General features: G+C 39.4%; 2 protein-coding genes across 5 annotated transcripts in view; both read right to left on the bottom strand.

The window, feature by feature from the left end:
* Positions 1-8,163, bottom strand: part of pi4kaa (phosphatidylinositol 4-kinase, catalytic, alpha a) — a 32,846-nt gene extending 24,683 nt beyond the window's left edge. For both annotated transcript variants that reach the window (XM_044096628.1, XM_044096629.1), the window contains exons 1-10: positions 7,970-8,163; positions 4,939-5,055; positions 4,765-4,858; positions 4,594-4,682; positions 2,346-2,418; positions 1,995-2,257; positions 1,846-1,912; positions 617-765; positions 374-439; positions 55-151 (exon numbers count right to left, since the gene is read on the bottom strand). In XM_044096628.1, coding sequence (XP_043952563.1) covers positions 55-151; positions 374-439; positions 617-765; positions 1,846-1,912; positions 1,995-2,257; positions 2,346-2,418; positions 4,594-4,682; positions 4,765-4,858; positions 4,939-5,055; positions 7,970-8,068 — 1,114 coding nt within the window. In that variant the 5' untranslated portion in view covers positions 8,069-8,163. The remainder of the gene's footprint in view (positions 1-54; positions 152-373; positions 440-616; positions 766-1,845; positions 1,913-1,994; positions 2,258-2,345; positions 2,419-4,593; positions 4,683-4,764; positions 4,859-4,938; positions 5,056-7,969) is intronic.
* Positions 8,164-9,255: 1,092 nt separating this feature from the next.
* Positions 9,256-21,253, bottom strand: slc25a1b (slc25a1 solute carrier family 25 member 1b). Of its 3 annotated transcripts, XM_044096625.1 has the most exons (10): positions 20,881-21,249; positions 15,915-15,937; positions 14,380-14,487; positions 13,215-13,314; positions 12,601-12,739; positions 12,089-12,173; positions 11,741-11,845; positions 11,541-11,656; positions 11,384-11,457; positions 9,256-10,782 (listed from the first exon to the last, which is right to left on the bottom strand). In XM_044096625.1, exons 2-10 carry the CDS (start codon positions 15,928-15,930, stop codon positions 10,668-10,670), a joined length of 858 nt encoding a protein of 285 aa, XP_043952560.1. In that variant the 5' UTR covers positions 15,931-15,937; positions 20,881-21,249; the 3' UTR covers positions 9,256-10,667. The 3 variants fall into 3 exon arrangements, with proteins under 3 accessions (XP_043952560.1, XP_043952559.1, XP_043952561.1); XM_044096624.1 differs by lacking the exon at positions 15,915-15,937 and having other exon boundaries at positions 20,881-21,253; XM_044096626.1 differs by lacking the exons at positions 15,915-15,937; positions 20,881-21,249 and adding an exon at positions 15,111-15,574.
* Between the last annotated feature and the right edge of the window lie 592 nt (positions 21,254-21,845).

Here is a 21,845-nt window from a genome sequence, read left to right as displayed (position 1 = left end):
CTGAGTCATAGTTCCCCTAAAAGATTTGAAGAAAGTCAAGAACGGTTTCCTCACCTTTCAGATTGTACAGAGTGTCTCTCAGCATTTTAAATATGGCCACATATAACGGATCACTGAACGTCTTGTAGTAAAGATGAATTTCTGGATTGCTCTATGAAGAGAACAGCACCAGTAAGTAACAACCGTTACAAGTAAGGGTGCACAGATTGCAGTTTTCTGGTCTGATTATGATTTTGGCCGACACAAGATTCTTTTTTTCGTCTGAAAAGTTGCTAAATAAAGCGACAGAGTTGATGAGTTGATAATCTAACTGCAAGTAATAAATCTGACATATTCACAGAAAAGAGAACAAACTTCAGTGTAGGAGTCCTACCTCCTGGTATTCTGCTAAGATCCCATCCAGTGACTTCAAAAACGACTCGGAAACAAATTGCTCAACCTGATCAAGACAAGCAAGCAATGTTTATTTTAACAATAAGCAAATGGCAGAAGATATGAACTATTTTATGTCTGCATTACTGAGGTAATAGTTTACAAAGACTGAAGCCAGAACAGACTTCAGTTTTGCACTGTGCTGTGATTAGTGGTGAAAGTGTTGAGTGTAGCTAGCGCTAACCATGTGAAGGAGCTGTCTGAGCATCTCCAGAGGGACCTGGAACTCTCCTGAGCTGCTCCCAGTGAAAAGAGGAGAGACAGAGAAGCTGGAGCTGATGGTGGAGAAGTAATAATCGGGGTCCAGGGCGCTGCCATCAGGGAGGTAGGAGCCTGGGGGAAGAAAAGGAGTGCTTTAAGGGGGGAAGCAGGTTCTTTTGGGAAAAAAAAGTGGTGAATTAGTCAATGTGTTTTATAACTTGAAATTACAAAAATAAATATGTTTAATGGAATCGCAGCAATTTAAAAAAAAACTTTTTTTTTTTATAAGAAGTTTGTGTACTGGGATGAGGTGGTTCTTTGACTGGACTGAAATGGATGTATTTTACAAAACTGCAATGGAAACATTATTTTTTTTTTTTGCATCACACGAGTCACGTGATCAACAGTCGGATGCTACTACTGGTGGAAACAATGAAGAAGACGACAGGAGGTGGTAGGAGGAATATTGTTTAGATTTTTCCAGACAACGTGCAGCTGGCTCCACCAGAGTTCTCACAGCGTCACACAGCTCATATAAAGTTATGTGTCATTCTAACGTGTTGAATTCTGAGCTCCGCTGTAAAATCACCATTCACAATTTCTCCAAAACACTGCATAGGGAGCCGCTAATGATTTTTCACATGAACAAGCTTCTTCATGTGTGATTTTAATTTGATTTTTTATCTAATGGAAACAAAGCATTTGCCAGATTGTATTTTTTCAACATTAACAGAATGCCGACAAAGATTTGTGCACATTTGCGATGGAAATGTAAGTAAAAGAAACATTTGGAAATGTGAACATGCTGCGTTTAAATTATGCTTCCCAGAGCATTTCCATTATAAATGTGCGCAAAACTTTGTCAATATCCAACTAATGTCAAAAAACACAATTTTGCAATTATGATGCTTCCATTAAATAAGAAACGCAATTAAAATTCCATGTGAATAGGTTTGCTCACACAGTAAGTAAACACACCACACAATCATTCTCATCCACTTCCTGTTGTCTTCTTCTTCTTGGTTTGTGCCAGCGGCAACAACTGGTTGTTGATCATGTCACTCGTGTGACACAGGAAAAATGTTTCCTCTGCAGTTTTGCCAAATAGACCAATTTCGAAAGTGCCGTGTTCCCATTAAGTTATTTTCAAAAATTGTCAAACTGTGCAATGACATGATCAGTGGAGACGATCATGGCACAGGCTGTGTTTACCTTCAAAGTACTGCGCAGACGGATCGGCAGGAGAGCTGGGCATCAGTCCGCTTCTCTCTGGACTTGCCTACAAAACAGACACATGGTGTATCTTATTTTAACGCGAGTCCCAAATCGCCTTGCCTGTTCCACTCTGGAGCTGCTGATACCTGTTGTGAAACGCTGGACACGGAGGAGGTTTTACGTTTCAGAGAGTCTCCCTGACACACCATGAGCAGAGAGCTCGGCAGGATGGAGCGGAAGTCGTTGAAGGAGCGCCGTCGGGCCGCGTCGCTGCAGTCACCCGCAGAGAGCAACGGAGCAGCGGGTCGGGGGAACAGCTTGGACAGCAGCGGCTCGTCCGTGTTACTGTATCGCCCAAACGCCCTGGCCACACCGAGCAGGCTGGGCACAGTGTACCTGCACAGATATCCTGCGAGACAAAATGGACACAAAGGATAAGATCATCTGGAATAACTAGGTGAAACATGGAGAAACTGTAAAGGGTGTTCGGTTAGCACCTTTATCGTGAGCATCTGGATTTTTGCAGATGTCTTGGAGGACCTGCATGATGTCCATGAGCGCCTCCAGGATCTGAAATACATGGTTGGCTTTTCAAAAACTAGTTCATGAGGATGTAGCGCAAAAGTCATTCAACCTCATGTATGTCATAACTGTAAAGGTCTATCTTCAGACAGGGAACAGATGATATCTTATTCTTGTATCAACACTGACTTTCCTGGACCTTATGGTGTCACAGACCATCACTGTGCATCAAGACCTCGACAACAACTGGACAAAATTCTGTATTTCTTTGACCTAAGCGGAGTAGGACACTTGTATCTTTAGGGTATTAATGTCGTCACGTAGAATAATATCAAGGGTGTGACCAGATATCCATTCAAGGATAAATTATAACATTCAGTAGACCATCTATGTATCATCAGCATATCAAATAACTCAACTGAAGATTTGGAAAAGTTGAGTCAAAGAAAGGACATAGGCAAGAAGAGAAAGAAAAACAGACACAAGTATAGATCCCAGAGGATCTCCATCTAATTTAAATAAGGCGCATGTGTTATTTTCTTCTATTTCATTATTTTTTTTAATACAAATGTAGCCTAAAGTGCAGCTTGTTTATTCACAAACACACTTACTTGCTGTTTAGTCTTTTCATTCCAAACACTTAATCATTTTCAGACTATTAACACAAAATCATTTCAAACTCCTTCATGTCTAAATACTGCAGAGATGCTTAGTGATGGATATTCTACACATACCTAGGATTGTATTGGCAGCACTTTACATCTAGTGGTCAGAGCGTTAACGACACACATCATGATACAAGCATAAGACTGCTGCTTTATTCAATTTGTCTGTTATTGTGTGTCTGTCCCTATTAAATAAACCTAATTAATAAATAAATTTAAAAAAAAGACACCAGCTGTAATTTTACAGCATTAGACTGTATTTCAAACACTGTGCTGATTGACCAGAGTGACTTTACAAAAACAGATGCTGTATTTTTGTTTAGCCGTAGCAGCATCAATGAAAGAATCTACATACCTGACATTGAAAATGTATTCAGTTACTATTATGCCCAATGTCACTAATTTGCATCATACCATAAGTTTAGATCCAATACACGTGTTGGGCAGTGACGTGCGGTCAGGGGAGGCAGGTGAGGCAGTGCCTCACCAGCCATCATGGAAAGAAAGAAAATATATAATCATAAAGTAATTTAAATTGTTATATTCATCCGGTGGTTTGTACTAAAAAATATTTATTTTTCATGTAGCTTCACCAATTTCGATTTTTATTTGTTCAAAATCGCTGAATTTTCTTATTTTCCCATTCAAATGCTTGGAAGCGATGCCGGTGAGGCAGCAGCGAGCTCTGCCTCACCTTGGATTGCGCAACCCCTGGCTCTGCGCTGGCTGCTAAGCGGAGAGAGCATGTTGCTGTACGGCGTCAATAAAATGGTTTAAACAAATTTAATATGTGAACTTATTTCCAAAAATTTAGCTTATGTATGTAATGTACAGTGCTTTTTGTCACCAACTGTGTTTGTGTAACGTGTTTCGTGTAATGAGCGATTATAAACGGCAGAGAACAGGTTCGAGGTGAGGCAGGCAGTTCTCTTGCCTCATGGCAGGCGCTCAAGATCCCAGGCGTTAAATCTTGTTCACTCCTCAACTGCCGAGTAAGTGACAGCGAGCTAGGCTAAACGATTCGGGAAGCAAGTCAAGTGCAGCGATAGATTATAATAGAGATAGTGATTTTTTTCCTCTCGCTTATCCCGACTTTCGACATGGATGACTACATTACAACACTAAAAAAGTTTTCTCAAGTGGACTTTCAATCGAAGCAGGAGATAATATGTGTGTTTTGTGAGCTATAGTTTGTATATGTAAGGATGCAGAAGTGAAACATAACCTGTAAACTGCTGTCAATCTATGCATCTATTTGCAAATCTGATTCTGATGACGTCAGTGCCTCACCAGCTCTGAACCTCACCGCACGTCACTGGTGTTGGGTATAAATAAAAATAATCTTCAATTGATTTAGCATCTACCAGACAACAAAACCACCACTCTGCTATTTTTATTATATAATATGATATAAATATAGGCAATAAGGGATTAAAAACCAAGGCACCGTGATTTTATTTCAAATCTGCATCTATCCACGGCTACTCTACTAATGGACTCACTAAACACTATGAGTCTGTGAATCCGTATGACTAAATAAGAACATATAAGCACACACCTGTCCTCTAAAGTTCTCATCTCTCTGAGCAACATCTGAGAGCAGCGTCACAAGACAAAAGCTGAAGTTTTCTGCGACAGGAAGAGCGTCTGTAGGACGAGACAAAAACAGAGATTAAAGCCTTCCGTCGACACCTTCCAGACTCCATCTGAGCACCACAGTGATACCGACCCCGCCCTTTGCGTTCCGAGCTCTCCTCGATCCACTGGACCTTGGGAAGCCCTTTGAGGAGCCCAAGAAGGTAGGGGACGATGACGTCTTTGTGCTGCAACAAAACAGCATCGTCGCGTTTAGCAAGTCGCCCTTGCCGTGAACGCACGGCGAAGCGACGGAAACGAGTTTTACCTGCAGGTTGGACTCTACGAGAAAAATCCCAAGAGCAGTCACAGCGTCCCGCCTCCTCTCATCAAGCTGGAAGACGCCTCTGAAGTCCACAGGGCACATGCAGTGCAGCTTCTGCACCTGCAGTGCATCAACACGGGTCAATAAAACAGACCTTTTGTTCAACTACAGTATATAAATTAGAAGATAACCAAAACTGAAGAAATAAGCTTTGACTTAAATTCAGAGATGTGTCATTTTGGGGTTGTTTCGAAAATTTATAATTTAATAAATCAATGTGACGCCATAGTAATATCAGTGTATTGTGATAAAAAGCGTTCACGTACAGATTAATGTTTAAAGCACTCCAAAACTATCTGTAATGCTAGTTTGACTATTTTCTCCACTGTTTGTTCAATGACAGCATCAATAAATATCAATGCATTTGAAAATATGATTACTGCTGTTGCTGTGAGCACTTTAGTGATACAAATTACACGTCTTCTTCATGTGACTGGTGTCCTATTTATGTAATATATTGTTAGGGGAACCTTTAACTAACACTTTTACTGTTGACATGGCCTTCCAGCCTCCATTAGTCTTAATGATTAGGTTCCTAAATGCCTTTCACGAACTAAGCCAAAAACCTCCCGTTACAACCCGAAGAGCCATTTCTACCCTCAGGTCAGCAAAATAAAAAACTTCACCCACAAATGTTACGTGACCCTTAGAAAAAAACAACTTGTAATTTCATAGAAATATCTACCATAGAGCCACAAATTAAATTCTATTTTTAGGTTTTCAAATGAGGAAAATGAAAAAACATCTACAAAAAGAAGTTGGATAGATTTTCTTGTATGGGATGTCGATGTTTGTGGAAAATTCAATAAAAACAACACAGCTATCTACAAAAACATTACTATAATTATTTGGTTTTCTGTTTATTTAAGAACAAGTGGCTGAAGGTTTGATCTCATGGATGGCTCTTGTTTGAATATTTGCCAGTAAAATATACAAGAGTGATTACAAATGCTTGTTTGTGAACTTCAAGGTTCTCCTATGGAAGAATGCAACATGCTACTTTTTTATAGATTTAAAATGACTTTTTAGAGCAAAAAATATTCAACTTAATAACATAGCGTGCAAAAAAAGCTGAAGGAAACAAAACTGTTGTACTTTTAAAAACCTTATGAAAAGGACTGACTTCACTGAACTAACTGTTTAATAATGGCTGTTTTATCATGACTTCCTGTTCTGCTTCCTACTGTGTTGTAACTTTCTCAGTCAGTCAAACAATTTCTCTCAAATCAAAGTTCAAACAGCCAGAAAAAAAGCAGAACCAAACCTGACTGATCATTAATCTTAAAAACACCATGAAGTAAAGCGGTGTTGTTGTCGAAACGGCCCTTCCACCACATTAGGTGCTTCCTGTTTAAAACTTCCCAACTCTGAAATCTCTCCTCCACCCGGCTCAACCTCCGGCTGCATGTAGATAGATAAAAACGGGTAGAGATGGATATATTACAAGTATTAATGTGTATGTATAACATATTATTATTAAATTTACGACTCACACTTTCTTTGGTATGGGTAATTAATATATATAAGTGTGTGTGTGTTAGTAGGTGTGCATGTATGTATGTGTAAATGCAATACATGCTTGAGAAAAATTACAAACAATTGTATATGAATTTGTCCATATATGGTCGGAAGGTGTTGGGGTGTGTGTTTGTGTAACGATAGGAAGTCTGACTTCAACACAAAGCAACAATAAGTTTTTATAGTAGTACATTAATGGAAATGTATGTTGTTTAGTCCTACCTTGTTGTTATTCACATAGAAAAACTAACCGAGTAAGCAAATTGATTACTGCTTAAGTTCTGCTGAATTTATTATTTTATCATTTAAAATAAGGCAACAGAAGAACAAATTATTATTAAGTCTTGGAGAGGAGGTGGGACTAATAAGTCTGTACTTCTTCCCAAGTGTAAACTCATTTGGGGGATTAATTGTGTTTACTCTTGTTCTCTATGTGTTTGAAAGTGTGTTTGATTTGTGTTCAAATCAAAATTGAACTGAAATTTGATCAGAAGATTATTGTTGTCATCACTGCAACGACAAAAAGCATTAAACAGCATACATATATGAGTATGAAGATGGCGTAGGGAATAAACAGAACAAACACTAGTTAGAGGGAAGAGTGCTGCAAAATATTTTGAAAAAGAGAGAGCCTGAAACAGAACATTGATTAAACAATTCAACAGTAGTTCAACCACAGGACAGGATGCATGGATTGAATAATTGATTAACACATGAATGGATGAATTATTTAACATAAATTTATTGTTGCTTATCAAAAAGGTCAGACTGCAACTTCAAACCAGAGTGTTTTCATGAACGTTGCAGTCTGCTCTTCCTGGGTTTGGCCCCTCTCAAGGTTTCTTCCTGTCTACAGGTCCTCCATTGTCGCCCTCCGCACATCCCGTGCATGCTCAGGATGTTTGATGTAATTCTAGTATTTACTATTAAAATACATCCAATTGTCAAACCTAATACTTATAGTCGAACGGAGTGCATTGCAATATAATTATAAACAAAATAACTTTGTAAATGTGATTCTTTTCTTCTTTCTTCATCTTATTTTTGACTTGCTCTTTAGAATGTCCTGAAATCTTTTATTGGTCTTAAGAGATTCTGTGTTTGTTTTGGGCAGAGTTTCCTACATTCTGTCCATAACGCACATTGGAAGTTAAAGGAGAGTAAAATAGAGGAAGAAGCTGCAGAAATCAGACAGAGCTCATTCAGTTACACCCTGAGCAGATTAACTGCGGGCTAAAAACAGCCAGCCGACACTAAAACCCACTGCGTAGCTACGTTAAACCTCCAAATAACAAAAAACCTCCAAACTACCAGAGGAACTTAAAGTCAGTTCCGACCCACAGGAACACCGGAACACACCCGGTAAAGAGAGAACAGCGAAGTTCAGGACGTCAATGTCAAATTCAGTGTAAAGGGTTGTTACTAGCCTGTCATTACGAGCTAGCCGGACTGTTACCTTGTCTAATGGCGCGTGCTGGTGAGCCGCGAGCGACCGAGCCAGAGACAGCACGGTGTTGAAGTAGAAGCCTCTGCATCCTCCTCCATTCAGAGACATGTTTAACCATTCCCGGACCCCGCTACACAGACACAAACATCTTCCGTCTTTCGGCCCAACCACAGCAGATACAGAGGCTGCCAGAAGTACGGTGAGCGAGATGGCCAAATAGTGCCAAACAAGGTCATAAACCACTGTGCAACTGGAAAATAGGTTCCATCGATGATATTTTAGAAATTTAGCATATTCTGCTTTTTTTCCCCCTGCAGTTTGACAATTCACTCTATCTTTTTTAGATTATTCGTATATTAAACTCAGGCTATAAACTTGTGAAAGGTATCGAGATGAGCTGAATTCATATTCATTCAGGTGAGATTTGGGCTTCAGATTTAAATTTTTATCATCATCGTTCTTATGAGTGGAATCTAATAAAATCTGTGGAGGCATCAAAGAAAAGGGTATAAATTAAAGATACAAATAATTTCTACCATGTCATGTTCTACTAAAATGTAAATAAAACCCGATTTAAATTAAACTCCTTTTTAGGAATACACAATAGCCTACATCAAAATCAAAATATCAAAAAAAAAAAAAAAAAAATTTCAATTCAAATATGCTTTATTGATCCCAAAGAAAAATTAAATGGTGTAACTCCCATTACCAGCTGCCTCTTCTCGTGTTGGAATATGTCAGTAAGCTTTGCATATTTGTCAGTACAAACTATTAATGCATTTATTTTCTTTAACCTGGCTTTTTAAAAGTCACCATTTGATGCGCTGAAAAAGCCAATTCGCATTCGGTTCCTCCTCTCATTTTTACTCCCTAGCCAGCAGCTGGCTCATGTTTTCAGTCCCCCATCAAGGATCCCATTCTGTCACCCCGTGTTTTCAGCCCTTCACCATCAACACACTGTGAAGATCCAACTTGCACATTTCAAGTAATAACAGCAGTAGTCTGTCACTGGCACAGCTGGACTATCTGATACTCCACGTGAAGCAGCATTTCTGCATAACAAAAAAGGGACACGATCCAAGCTTTGACACCTTACAGATATTTTAAACCAGCCCTTTATCACTTCTACTATCAATTTGAACACGTTGGCTCTGTCAGCTGAATGAATATAAGCATTAAATTTCCATGTACGCCTTACAAAATCACCGTCAATCTAATGCAAAATGAACAATAATAGTACAGTGTGAGTAGAGTTTGTGAGCAAACAACAACAAAATAAACACACACAGAGCAAATAGTCTGAACCATGTTTATTTGTGGTAATCCAAAATGAGACTCAAGGCACATGATGTTCTATGGTCTGTGAACATTTTTAGTGTTAATCCAAAAACCTCAGACATATTTAAATAGCTGTGATGGAGTCCAGGGTTAAGAGATTAACATGAAAGATAAGTATAATTCACAGTAAACATAGCATGTTGTACACAAAGACTGCAATAAGCGAAACAAATATTAGCACTGCATGTAAACAAGCCAGTTTCCCAAGGTACAATCTCTGAGTCCATAACATACAATTTTGTTATTGTTTGTAGCAGTTGGCACATTAGGTCCTCAGTTGGCATAAAAAGAAAAGGCAATTAACGAGAAAGACCGAAATTAGGTACCTGTATCAACAAGAATCTGTAGAGAGAGATGAAAGGCACCACAAGTTGCATCCGAAGCACTGTGAGAGCAAAGTATTGAATTTAAAAAGCATTTTAAATTCAATACTTTGCTCTTACAAAAACGAAAAGAAAAGAAACACTGATGCCGATACAGATGAGTTGAGAAGATATAAATGTGTTAGAAATACCTTAGGCACAGCTGGAGAATTAACCACAGTGTATGGAACCGAGTTCGCTCCTAAAATCTGTAGAATCCTTAAGCTCAACACAAACCACAGAAAACACAGGCACTTTCCAGGGCAACGCGTAAATTAAGATACAACATGTCTGTGAATTAAAGGGGAACCCTCCTCACACCACCTACGACTCATTCTTAAAGGATATTAAACAGATTATCATACAGCAATATCTTTAAACTACACCTCATAACATAATCTACATGTTTAAACATTCTAGAATTAAGGCATTTGTTTCTTTATTCATTTGACCCTCAGCAGCATATTTATTTATTGCATTAGGTACCAATTTAATAAACTCTCTAGTTCCTATGAAAATAATAATAAAGGGTTTAAACTGTTAGATTGAGTTGTTGTTTGTTTTCTTCAAGTATATATATTTTCTTCTAGTGTTGAAATCACATTACAAGGGGTTGGCTGTTACCTTTTTATTAAGTGAACACAGCATTAGTTTGTGCTGACAGGCACTAACATCTCTTTTAGTAAAGCAGATTTACCGGCTCCTTTCCCTTTAGTTCTTAAGGAAAATTCCCCCATCAGGAAATTTGAGAGAGGCGAGTGGGAAGAGCAAATGTGAGCAGCACTTCTGCATCTCTAAGGCAGGCTGGGAATGCTTGCACTGCTGCTTGCACTGTGCTATAAGAAACAAAGAAGGAAGTACTTAACCAACCCGCTTCTGATTTCTACCTGAAAATACGTGGAGGTAGACGTTAGAACCCAGAAGACAGGATTTAAGAAGATGGGATTTTTAGCCTGTTGCAGTAACTGTCTGAGCGCTCCAGGTAGTGCAGCACGTGGGCGTCCGGCTTAGTTATTCTTCCACACAATGTTCAAGAACTTGACGACTTCCTCGTAGATGATGAAAACGATGGCGACGTCCAGGCACACCCGACCCAGACGAGGAATGGTACCTTTGTAGAATCTGGACACGGGGAGAGCATGGTGTTACATCAAGACACTGTGATTCAGTTTTCATTTAGCTACTTAATGCTGCAGTATAGTTAGGAAAATTATTTTTTCACTTGTTTGTTTAAACCGTCACTATGTGCTGACAGTAAAATGTGAGATAGATAATCTGTGTAAAAAAAATAAAAATAAAAAATCTAACTCTTCTGCCTTCTCTCTGTAGTCCTACTGTCATCTCTAGAAATGCACCACTCTTGGTCAGAAACAGCCAATCACAGCCAGGAGGACTGCCTTGGCGCTGTCAATCAGGCTTGTGTACATGCTGCTCCCTCAGCTTCCATCAGCACAGCTTCAGCAAACCAGCAATCGTGAGCTCGTACACGCTGTGTGGTGGACGGTATGAGCAATGCGTACACTAGCGTGATTGACAGTCCTAAGACCCTCCTCCCGGCTCCGATTGCTTGTTTCTGAGTAGGAGCGATGGCAATCTCCAGCAGTCATTGGGTGAGAGGCGGAGTCCACCCTGGACAGGTCGCCACCCCGTCACAGGGCAACCAAAGCAGAGACCAAAAAGAGAAACTTTTATCCCCAGCTTTAGTCTGTCCCATTGCACTTACGCCATTGGTCCTTCATACTTCATGATTTGAACGGCACAGTCCACCGTGCTTTTGTACTTGTGGGCCTCCAGTCCCTGTTGATAAAAACACAGCCCGTCACCAAGAGCGCTGCAGGTCGAGTTCTGAGGCGAGGATCAAATGTGCGAGGGAGGCTAACCTGCATCCTGGTCTTAATCACATCCAGCGGAGTGTTTCCAAAGACACTGGCGGCACCGGCGAAAGCTCCAAACAGGCCGGTGATCAGGGGGTTGATGACTTTGTTGGGGTCGTCCCCTTGAAGAGGGATGAGAAGCAGTCAGTTTGAAAGAGCTGCAGCTTTAAATGGATTTTTATTACTGCAGCGGTTTGTTTTCGTACCTTTGTACCAGTTTCTCAGTGAGGTCATGACGTAGAAGCGGATGGCCTGATTGGAGCCCTGTTTTAGCACAGTGGCAGTCAGTCCCTGATAGGTCCCCTTTAGTCCTGAAGACGCATCAGACAAGAAAACTCTTCATTAACAAAGTGGAAGGAGGATGTGGTCTGTTAAAATAACATCAACCAATCAGAGAGGAAAGATGAACTGCGTGGTCTGTGTAGTTTTTGTTCAATTGAACGAAAACAACACGGATCCAGCAGAATCAATCATTTCCAATGTGGCAGAATCATAATCTGCATAGCGGTGGTTAACCAGCAGGGGGCAGTATATGTAAATAAAACCTTCCTCACCTTCGGATCTTACAATCTCCCTCACCCCGTGAAAAAATCCTTTATACTTTGGGTTAGCTGATGTTTGATCATGGATGAATTTAACCTAAAAAGACACAGAAGAAGAAGAAACGAGTTTACATGAGTAAAATGACACAGCAGGAGCCCAGAGTCTGTTTTTGAGTCTAGTCATGCTGCTGAGGTTTAGCTTAGATCCACCAATCATCAGTAAAAAAACCAAAAAAAAAACCCATAAAGACACATTTTCATTTTTTCTTTTGAACAAGAACTGCTGCAACTTCTTCTATTTATGTGTAAAATATTTGAAAAACTATGTTTATTTTTTGTCACTTCATAATTATGGATCAATTTCTGCTGCTCTATCGTATAAAATCTCAATAACTTCCAAAGAGATTTGTGATTATAAAGTGACAAAATGTGGAACTCTTCAAGGAGTTCCACCCACAAGGCCCTGTGTGTGTAAACACAAAAATATGTTTCCCCCCCAAAGTATTGTAACTTTTTAATTATACCTTAACGGTCTCCATTGGACAGACTACAACCACGGCCTCGGCGACTCCGGCTCCAAGACCGCAGAGGAATCCTCGCTTGCTGTCTAGTTTGCCGCTCTCGTCTCGCATTTTATTGCTGAGGAATTCAAACATCCCGAACCTGCCAGAGTGAGGAGGACATAAAGACGATCACTGACACCGCAGAGAAACTCTCCGAGGTTTTGCAGAACTGAAAGCAGGACGTTTTAGCTGGGATGGAGTCCAATATGGAAGAAAGCTGTTGTTTATTTCACAAAGAAATCAACAACATCACAGAATATGTCAGATTGGCAATGAGGGTTAGTTTTTGTCTGGAGTCCCTCAGTACACCATAATTGTAAATACCAGCGGTGAGACGATAAATTGGCTCCGATTTCCTTCATTTTGGGAAACCAATCTTATCCACCGATCTTAACTTTCGCAAAGTCAATAACATGATGAGTGCTGGACACGGAGAAGTCTTTACTTTCTAATGTAATGCCTGTTATAATGACGGTATCAACAACAAACACGGTCAGCTTCAGAGAATCTAAACCATAAACTCTATTGTTTATTAGAGAACCACTTGTGTGTGTTTAGTGTTGCGTCTGCAGTACCTGACCGCTGCTTTGGGTATAGAGCCGTAGAGCAGTGAGCTCAGGCCTCTGTAGAGGCCCTTCACCCCATGGCCGTTCACAGTCTGCTTCACACAGTCCACTGTTCGGGAAACATGGACACAAGTTAGTCTATAAAGCATTAATCACACCTAAATAGGTTGAAGGGACACAAAGATCAGATTTTGTTTTCAAGTTGGGTTTGTATAAAGATCTGTGCCATGGTTCAAAGTCAAAGGCTGGTTTACGACGTAATAAACGTCTGTTTGCTTGACTCTTAACCTGTGATAACCAAGGTTATCACAGGTTAAATATACATAGAACATAAAAAGACTTTCTTCTCACTTTAAAAGGTGAGCTCATTTCCAGTTTATTATATTTAGAAACCTGATTTTTGTTTTCTTGGTGACAGTAGTTCTGAATGATGGAATGCAGTTCAATCACAATATTCAGTAATAATTGAAGCTGTTTTTTTTAAATCCAGTGCTGAAACAACTTTTGATTTTTGTTCCATGTTGGACACCCTTCAATGTTTGGGAAGCTCAATCTAAAAGCCACAATCTCTGTATCGTATCCGAAATAAAAAAAATAATTATATCGGAACACCTCTAATAAAAATTCTGTCCATTTCCCATGTAATCCATTTATGTAAGGCTTTCAAACTAAACATCATAAAAACAGAAAACTCCTTACTAATTCTTCTGCTTCACTTCAACTCAGTAGTGGTTTCCAAAAAAAGAAAAAAAAATTCCTATATGTTAAATATGACTTAAAAGAAATTTTGATTAGTCTGAAGGATCTGAGTGGAGGAGAGGGGAGGTCTGCTCTATGAGGCAGAAGCTGGGAAGCTTGGAAACTGTAGCTAAGAGGAGGAGGAGCTGCGTCTTGAAGGCGTGGCTACGTTCACCCGCACGTTTTGAACAGCTGAATGGTTGCCACGGGAGATTAAAAGATCTCTCAAACATGCATAAAAGAAATAAAGCCACCATGAGGGAATAACAGTATAAAATGACGTAAAGCTCAAAAACTATGACATAACACCGCCCCTTTAAAGTTTCTGGAACAAAGAAAGATGCATGTACTACCTTAAAATTATTTCAAAACCAACAAATAAACAGTTAAATGTTGCTTAGGCCGCACTGGGTTACACTAGTCAGGGCAAACTCACCAATTCCTCTGTATTTGGGAGGGTTGGCTTTCTCGTCGAGCTGCAGCTGTGTTTTTACATACTCTGTTGGGAAGGTGATGCAGATCTCAATGCCTCCTGCAATCCCGCCTGAGTGAACACAAAACATCTGGGTGAAGACGGATTCCTGTGGCGAAACCGGGTCAAAGAACCAACAGAAAGGGAACCGCCGAGGAACACAACAGCTCTTTTACACACAACAGCACACGGGACAAAAAAAATGTCCCATTCACGGCTGGTTGTTTTTAAGTTTTGTTTTAAAAATTAAATAAAATACGCACAAAATAGATCAAAGTATTCTATAAAATTGTAAACAAAAAATATCTAAAATTAAAAATGATCCACACTGATGTTGATTAATGAATAGCATAAAAATACATGAAATCTGAAATATCTGGCATGCATTTGTGTTCAGCCCCCTTTACTTCCATACCCTTAAATAAGATGTCAGTACATTCAGAGGTCAGTTCTACAAAGTATTAATAGATTCTTTGCAAATAATGTGAAAACCATTCATGATTTTCTTTACATTTGAATTTATGTAACAACTTTAAAGTTGTAAAGTTGTAAAAGTCAGAAGGACGCCAATAACACTCATCATATCTAACACAACTAAACATAAAAAAGGTTCTTGTTTTTATCACACGGAATAAATTACAACACAACATGCTTTAAAACCATGAATAAAGCTTTACACACGGCGGGAGACATACGGATGTATAAACAAAACACAAAGCAAGAGTTGTTAGTGAAGCCGGTGCTGGACTGTTAAAACTGCGACGTACGGTACCGAGTGGAGCCGGTCCACCTTAAATTCCTGGCTGTCACACATCTGCTGTTGAGCAGCAAACACGGCGCCTGCAGCTGATTGGCTCGGCTGATCTCAGTGTGATTCTGCCTTCAGATACGCCCCTTGGCCCCTCTCCAAGTCAAAGGGGGCGTGTTACTCCTGATCAGCACTTTGGTGAGCCACCAGAGCACATCCAGTGTCCGTGAGGGGACACGTTCTTGTAATGCAAACAAGAGGTGTACTGTATGCATAAAGTGAAGGAAGCTAACATGAAAAAACACACTGATAAAATGGGACATATAATCTTTTTTTTAGGTTTGCTTCATCAAAAAAAACCCAAAAAACAACCTTAAACTGTGCTTTAGTTTGAATGTTCTATAAATAAAAAAAGGCATAGTATGTTGATGCTCTTAACGTGCATTTCCAACAAAAAACAGTCATGCAGTGAAATTTAGCACAGCAGTGGTTCAAGCCAACAATCAATGCACACAAGTCGGGAGGGTTTGTGCAAAATGCAACCACAGAATTGCAGCCTTCCCGATCCAGGGCTTGCACAAAAACCTTCTAGTGTTTCATGAAAGCCTGTTCTAGATGTGCCAACAGTGCTGGATGCGACACACCCAGGCAGTGTAGTTAGAGGCTGGCTCTGAAGCTCTAACTACGAATTAAGCCAGGCTCAAAATCACAGTGCACAACACAGTCATAAAGAGACAAGACTTGGCAGTACCTGCAGTGGTCCACATATTCAAGCTGGGGAAAGACAAAGAACCAGTTTATCGAGTTCAGACGTGTTTTATCGCTTTAAAAAGCATTTCAACAGGATGAAAACAAACAAAACACTGTAGTGCTTCTGACGAGAGTTAACCAGGCTCCAGAGAGAATGAATCAATCTAGTAAAAACAAGCCATTGAAACTTTCTCTAATTTAATAGCCACGGTACTCAGTCTCATGCTATGCCATGCAGCTGCTTCGTCTGGGACGATGAAGATCGCCTCACGTCGGTACGCTGGATATTTGGAGTGACTTCTACTGACGGCAGCCCAACCTCATTTTCTGATTAATTCAGAAAATAGTAATTTGACCACTCAGAGGAACGCAAACATGTGTATAGAGTATTTTACTTTTGGTCATAGATGGTAAAACGATCACTAAGAGTGCATTCACAGCCCTGTTCAGTCTGCTTTAATACGACTCTAGCTTGTTTACCTGGAAAGTCTGGTTCATTTGAGGAGATGTGAATGCGCAATCAAACTCTGATGAGGACCATACAAGTGAACTCTGGTTCCCCTAAAAACCTTGGTCTTGTGTAACAAGGGTTCAGGATACATTGTTTCTCAATAGGCATTTCATTTTGTTGCTTAGCCCTAGTTAGGACACATTTTCAGCTAAAACAACATATATGGCAAGAAGAAATGACAGCACCTTGAGATCTTACCATTTTGAGTCTAAATTTGTTACAGTAAGACTAATGTATAATTCATAACTCCTCATCTTGCTGTCTGCTTAATGGCTGAGGCCTACGCGATGTAAATTTGATTATTTTTGCCCACTTACTAGGCGCCTCTACAGACATCTGACAAGGATACAAATACTGAAAATAATTTATTGGAGATCTGCAACAAACTCCTACAAAATGCATCACGCTGGTTTTCATCCTGCAAGTTTGCAAGTAATAAATTGAGGAGCAGCACATTGTCACAACAAGGCTGTTGACAGAGTTGGTCACATATGGCAGCTTGACATTTGGAATGAAGTATTTTTCTCCCAAGAACACTTTTATTTTTTTTGGACGTTAGAAAAAAAAAAGTGGCTGAAAGAGTTGCTGAAGTATTCGAGACCAACATACCTGCATAGTTATTTGTTGGTTTTAGGTTATCTGTGAACACAACTAGCCTCTGGGGGACTCCACTAGGAACAGCAACATTTAACATTTAAATAGTGAATATGGTGACAACAAGAGATCTGTATTAGTTAGGCTTTAGTTTTTGCATCTCAAGATTATTAGTAATAGTAATTATTCTATAAATTATTCTGACAATTAATTAGATAAGAGTAATTGGCGCATTCTGCAGATTCTTCATTTAACCACGTAAACCTTTTTTTTATTCAGAACAAGAAATATATTAAGTCATAAAAACACCAAAAAAACAAGTAATTCAATTCCTTTTTTAAAATAGAAAACTTTTTTTTTTTTTGCCTAAAATGCAACAGCAGTAATCTTTTAGTGAATGCTTGATCATTTCTAGCAAAACAAAGCAAAAAAAAAAAAATGCATCTGCAGTTTAAAAAAATACTTAAATCTACAGCATGTTTGACTTAATACAGTGTAACAATGATCTGTGGGATTAAGTGATCAATAACTGGACAACAAAAGGTGTTCAATAGGAATTTTTTTAAATAGAATTTGAACCAGGTGAAGTTAAAGTTAATGATTTCTGTATTGAACACATAATTTGTGCTCTGAATATGTTGTTCCTTAGGGAAATAGCCTTTTTGGAGTCTGTATACTGCAGTCAATGATTAATCAATTACTAAATTAGCTGATGATTATTTCAATTAGTCGATCCATCATTATTAATCCAATGAATTGTTGCAGCCCCACTTTAGTTAAGATCTCATTTCAGGGAAGGTTTGAAGTAGAATTAGAACTAGAAATATCCAACACAGAATCTCTAGCATTGCTCTATTTAAATAGAGATAATCCTTATGTAGTAATTCGCTTGGCCATCCTCCTTTTTTTTTATTTGCTAGAGAAACACAGGCACATTTCTGGGCTCCACCTTTAAATAAGTGGATGTGCAGTAAACCAGTCTATAGCAGCAACTAAGAGGACTACAGAGTTTTCCCCACGTTTGTCTTACATAAGTATATAGAGTAAGCTTGTTGCTTTCATGCCCTCAACTGTTACCATGGATTGCTTTTTTCAAAGGTTTGAAAAAAGCAATCTGGTTGTAACATCAGTAGGGGGGAGGTGGGAGGTTAAGCCCCTGAACTGAGCCTGGGGCCGGCGCAGGCGTGTTGTAATCTGGGAGCAAAGTGCTTCGTCATCCTGACTTGTGACCGCGAGCGCCAGGACCCGGGCCTCTGAGCAAACCCAACGAGGGCAGCAGGTTAATAAACACCGACTGAACCACAGGGAGGCACGTTCAGGAAAACGATGGGCGACGACTGTGAATCTCATTAAAGTTTTAAACGTGATCAGTAGTAGTAGTAGTGTCCTATAGTCACTGTATCTGTGTTCATGGTGCTCATGATGCAACGTTGCAGATAGGAGATTACTCTCTAGTACATGCTGATCTGTGAGTCCGACCGTCTGTCATTGATTGACTAGAGAGACAGGCGAGCAGAAGGGGCTTGAGCTGAAGTCTGAGGTCCGAGTCCCTGATGCAAAGCGGGACGTTGCAGAACAAAATGTCAAACGCCTTGAAGAACCGTCCTAAAGCCTTCTCTGATCACACACTTCCATTCAGCTGTCATCAAAAACTGTATTTAATCATCACTGGCAATGAGTGACAGAAGCCTTTGGAAAATATTTCATTAAAAAAAATTTAATTTTCACAAAAATATTGACAGATTAAAGTTGTTGTGTGTTGTATTTAGTTATGGTGGGGATTTTCCAGGAACTGAAGATCCCTGCTGACATACATCGATCCACATCACAGAAGACCTGGAGATCTGACTGAGGGCACATTAATATGCATATCACTACCTCAAGGTACAGTTAAAACCAGATATTTAAACAATGGACAAAAAGACCATTTATTTCCTTACTGTCTGACATTAACTCATGTTAAACTCTTCTTCAAGGAAGGTAATTAATGTTAACCAAATCCCAGAATAATGAGTCAGTGTCAGTACCTGAGTATTGGGCAGAATCACCTTTTAAACGCTATGATTTGGGTCAAACACTTTGTGCGTTCTTACACAATAGCTTGCTGGAATTTTGGCCCATTTCACCCAAGGCAACGTCTGTAACTGGGTCAGGCCGTGGACCGCCCATGTTGCCTTTGAAGTGATTTCGTGGTGAGCTTCTGGCCAGTGTCCATTTCTAATTCACATTTTTGTCACCAAACTTTAACTTCTTGTCCGAATTCAGGTCTATGTTATCACAATATCACAATTAAATATCACTATTTTCTCAACAGTTGTTACGTTGGGTCTTCAGACATGACTGACAGAAATGTAGATGTTTTCCAGACATACATCAGAGCTACACACCTGCGTACTTACATACTTGTCATGAGGTGTGATTGTGAACTAAACCCGTCTCTAGAGGGTTACTCTAAAAGAAAAAAGAAACAACTGCAGAAAACTTGAAATAGTGAATATGACAACCACTGGTTTACCTCCACCTGACTCAGATGTTTTGAATTAGCCAATCAGAGGCTTGCTAAGCATGAAATCATCAAATGTGTATTGAGAAGGTTGCAGATCCCTGTATAGTGTATGTAAAACTCCTAATCTAAATAAATTCAAATCAAATGTCTTAAGAAAACCTCTAATTATTCTTTAATTGATCCAATAGGAATATTTACTGCCCTAAAACAGGAAACCTTTAGTTTTATTCCGTGTCAGATAGTGTGAAAAAAAACTGACGTTTTTAAAAGTTGTGGTTTCACCAGCACTAAAATGTTCCACCATTTCTAAACTCCTTTTACTGAGATGTAAAGAGAGATTTCAGTACATGTAGGAGCAGTGGTTGTTTTTCAGCTTAACAAAGAAACGTGAGCATTCTATGCAGATTTTTGTTTGAGATTTGCAAATGAAATGTGGCATTTCTACACAAGATTGTCATACTGTGAGGACGCCAACATGCTTGAGTGCAAAGTTGGAAGTTGAACTAGCTAACCCTCAGCGATGCAACTTTAGGTTTTATTCTGCACAAAAGGATTTTTCTGTCAGTGCAATTAAACAACAGGGAACTGGACCCATGTAGACGGCTCCAAAACATTATTAGGTTAATCTAACAACTGTTATGGCTCACCGCCAAGGGAACTACTCTTGCAGGGGGAGGGTTGGCACGAGCAACGCACATGATGCTGAAACTAGTAGCTGATTCAGAACTAAAGGCTTAATTCACAGCATCATTAAGGATTCTGGACTGTTGTTTGGTCCCTAGTTCACAAAAGAAAATATTTAAACAGGTCAAACCTTAACTACAGTCGTTTACACAAAGCAGAATCTGCATTCATTTGGCAACTTGTAAAATAAAGACAACAGAGTTTTGGATTTATGGAATCTGTTTGTATTTCCAATGTTGACCAATGTGAAAGGGTAAGAGGTAAAAACTACATACACATTCCTGTGAGAACACGGCTCCATTATTTTATTTTAAGAGCGTCTTATTTCATGCGTAAAAAAAATAATAAATACATAAAATTAAAGTTCTTTTGGATTTTTTATTTTTTAAATTCTCGTACACTTCCGACGTATTCTAAATTTGGATCAGAAACATAACCTGATCCGCAATAACTACAAAAAGAAAAGAAACACACTGACATTATTATCGATAATACCTTGGTTATTTTCTTAGATATTCACACTCATTAGTAATTTAGCAGGGTAGTCCTTAAAAAAGCGTTTCCCTCGGAAGTGAAAGGAAACACGCTTCAGTCCAGTGACTGACAGCGGTGGAACTTGTAAACACAAGGCGCAGACCCCAGCGCTCAGCCCCGCTCTCAGCCCTTCCTTACCTGCCAGAATAGCCTTGCCCGGGTGCGTTAGTTTGGCTTTCCCCGCCGGAGCTGCAGCAGCCAAAAACTGCGGTCGGTGAAACGGACTCACAAATCTTCTCGGTTCAGACATGCCTGCGGTCCCCTCGGCCTAACTTTTTTCCTTTTTTTTTTCTGTTTTTAAATCGACACGCGCAGTTGGCCGCCACTCGGCTTTGAAGTCCTCATGCAGACTGGCTGCTTTGAGCAAGAGCGGCGCCGCGGACATCCAAAGGCCAGCCAGGCGATGTTGACCATTGGACTTAGTGCGTATCAGGAGTTCATGATGTCTGTGGACTTTTGACAGGAAAGTTCCCTCCGTGGCGTTTACGGAGCCTTGTACGCACCGACGGGCGGGGCAGGACGTGACACTTCGCCCCCCCACCACGGAAAAACGCCATGTTTGTTATTTTTAAGGTGGACCGATATTTTCTAAGAGCTTGCCAGCAGAGGGCACTGTTTACCTTTTTACTGGGAATCTAGGCAAAGAGTTTAGCGGCAGTTTTATTTGGAACGGAAAATGCCTAAGTCAATTATAGAAATGTTAAATTCTGTTTTAGAATAAACTTAGTTCTTATAATATTATCATACTTCTAATATTTCCAAACATTTGTGTATGCTATTTATTGATGATTACTCAGGTTGTATGAGTAGAATCTGAATGCGGCAGAAATGAAATTACATTTTTTTAACGCCAGTGTAAATTTTGTGCAAAGTCTTAATGACGAAAATAATAATTCATTCAGAGTACGCGTGAATGCACGTATGTAAAGCAGAATAATAAAATACATTGAAAAGTAACTGTACTTCATTAGCAATCATAGTAAACCAAAAGTTAAAGTTTAATTGGAGCACACTGTAAACACACTTCTGATAAATAAAATATATAATGATTATATATTTACAAGACATTCTAAATATATTTTAAATATAATTCTTTCACAAAA

This window comes from Gambusia affinis, linkage group LG17 (assembly GCF_019740435.1).
Source record: "Gambusia affinis linkage group LG17, SWU_Gaff_1.0, whole genome shotgun sequence".
NCBI lineage: Eukaryota > Metazoa > Chordata > Actinopteri > Cyprinodontiformes > Poeciliidae > Gambusia > Gambusia affinis.
This window is presented reverse-complemented; position numbering and strand designations above follow the sequence as displayed.

Coding starts and splice junctions, on each gene's coding strand:
- slc25a1b (XM_044096624.1), bottom strand. CDS start 20,992: ATGTCTGAACCGAGAAGATTTGTGAGTCCGTTTCACCGACCGCAGTTT. Junction 11,657..11,740: donor ACTGAGAAACTGGTACAAAG/GTACGAAAACAA, acceptor TCCCTCTTCAAG/GGGACGACCCCAACAAAGTC. Junction 10,783..11,383: donor AAGTATGAAGGACCAATGGC/GTAAGTGCAATG, acceptor CCCCGTGTCCAG/ATTCTACAAAGGTACCATTC.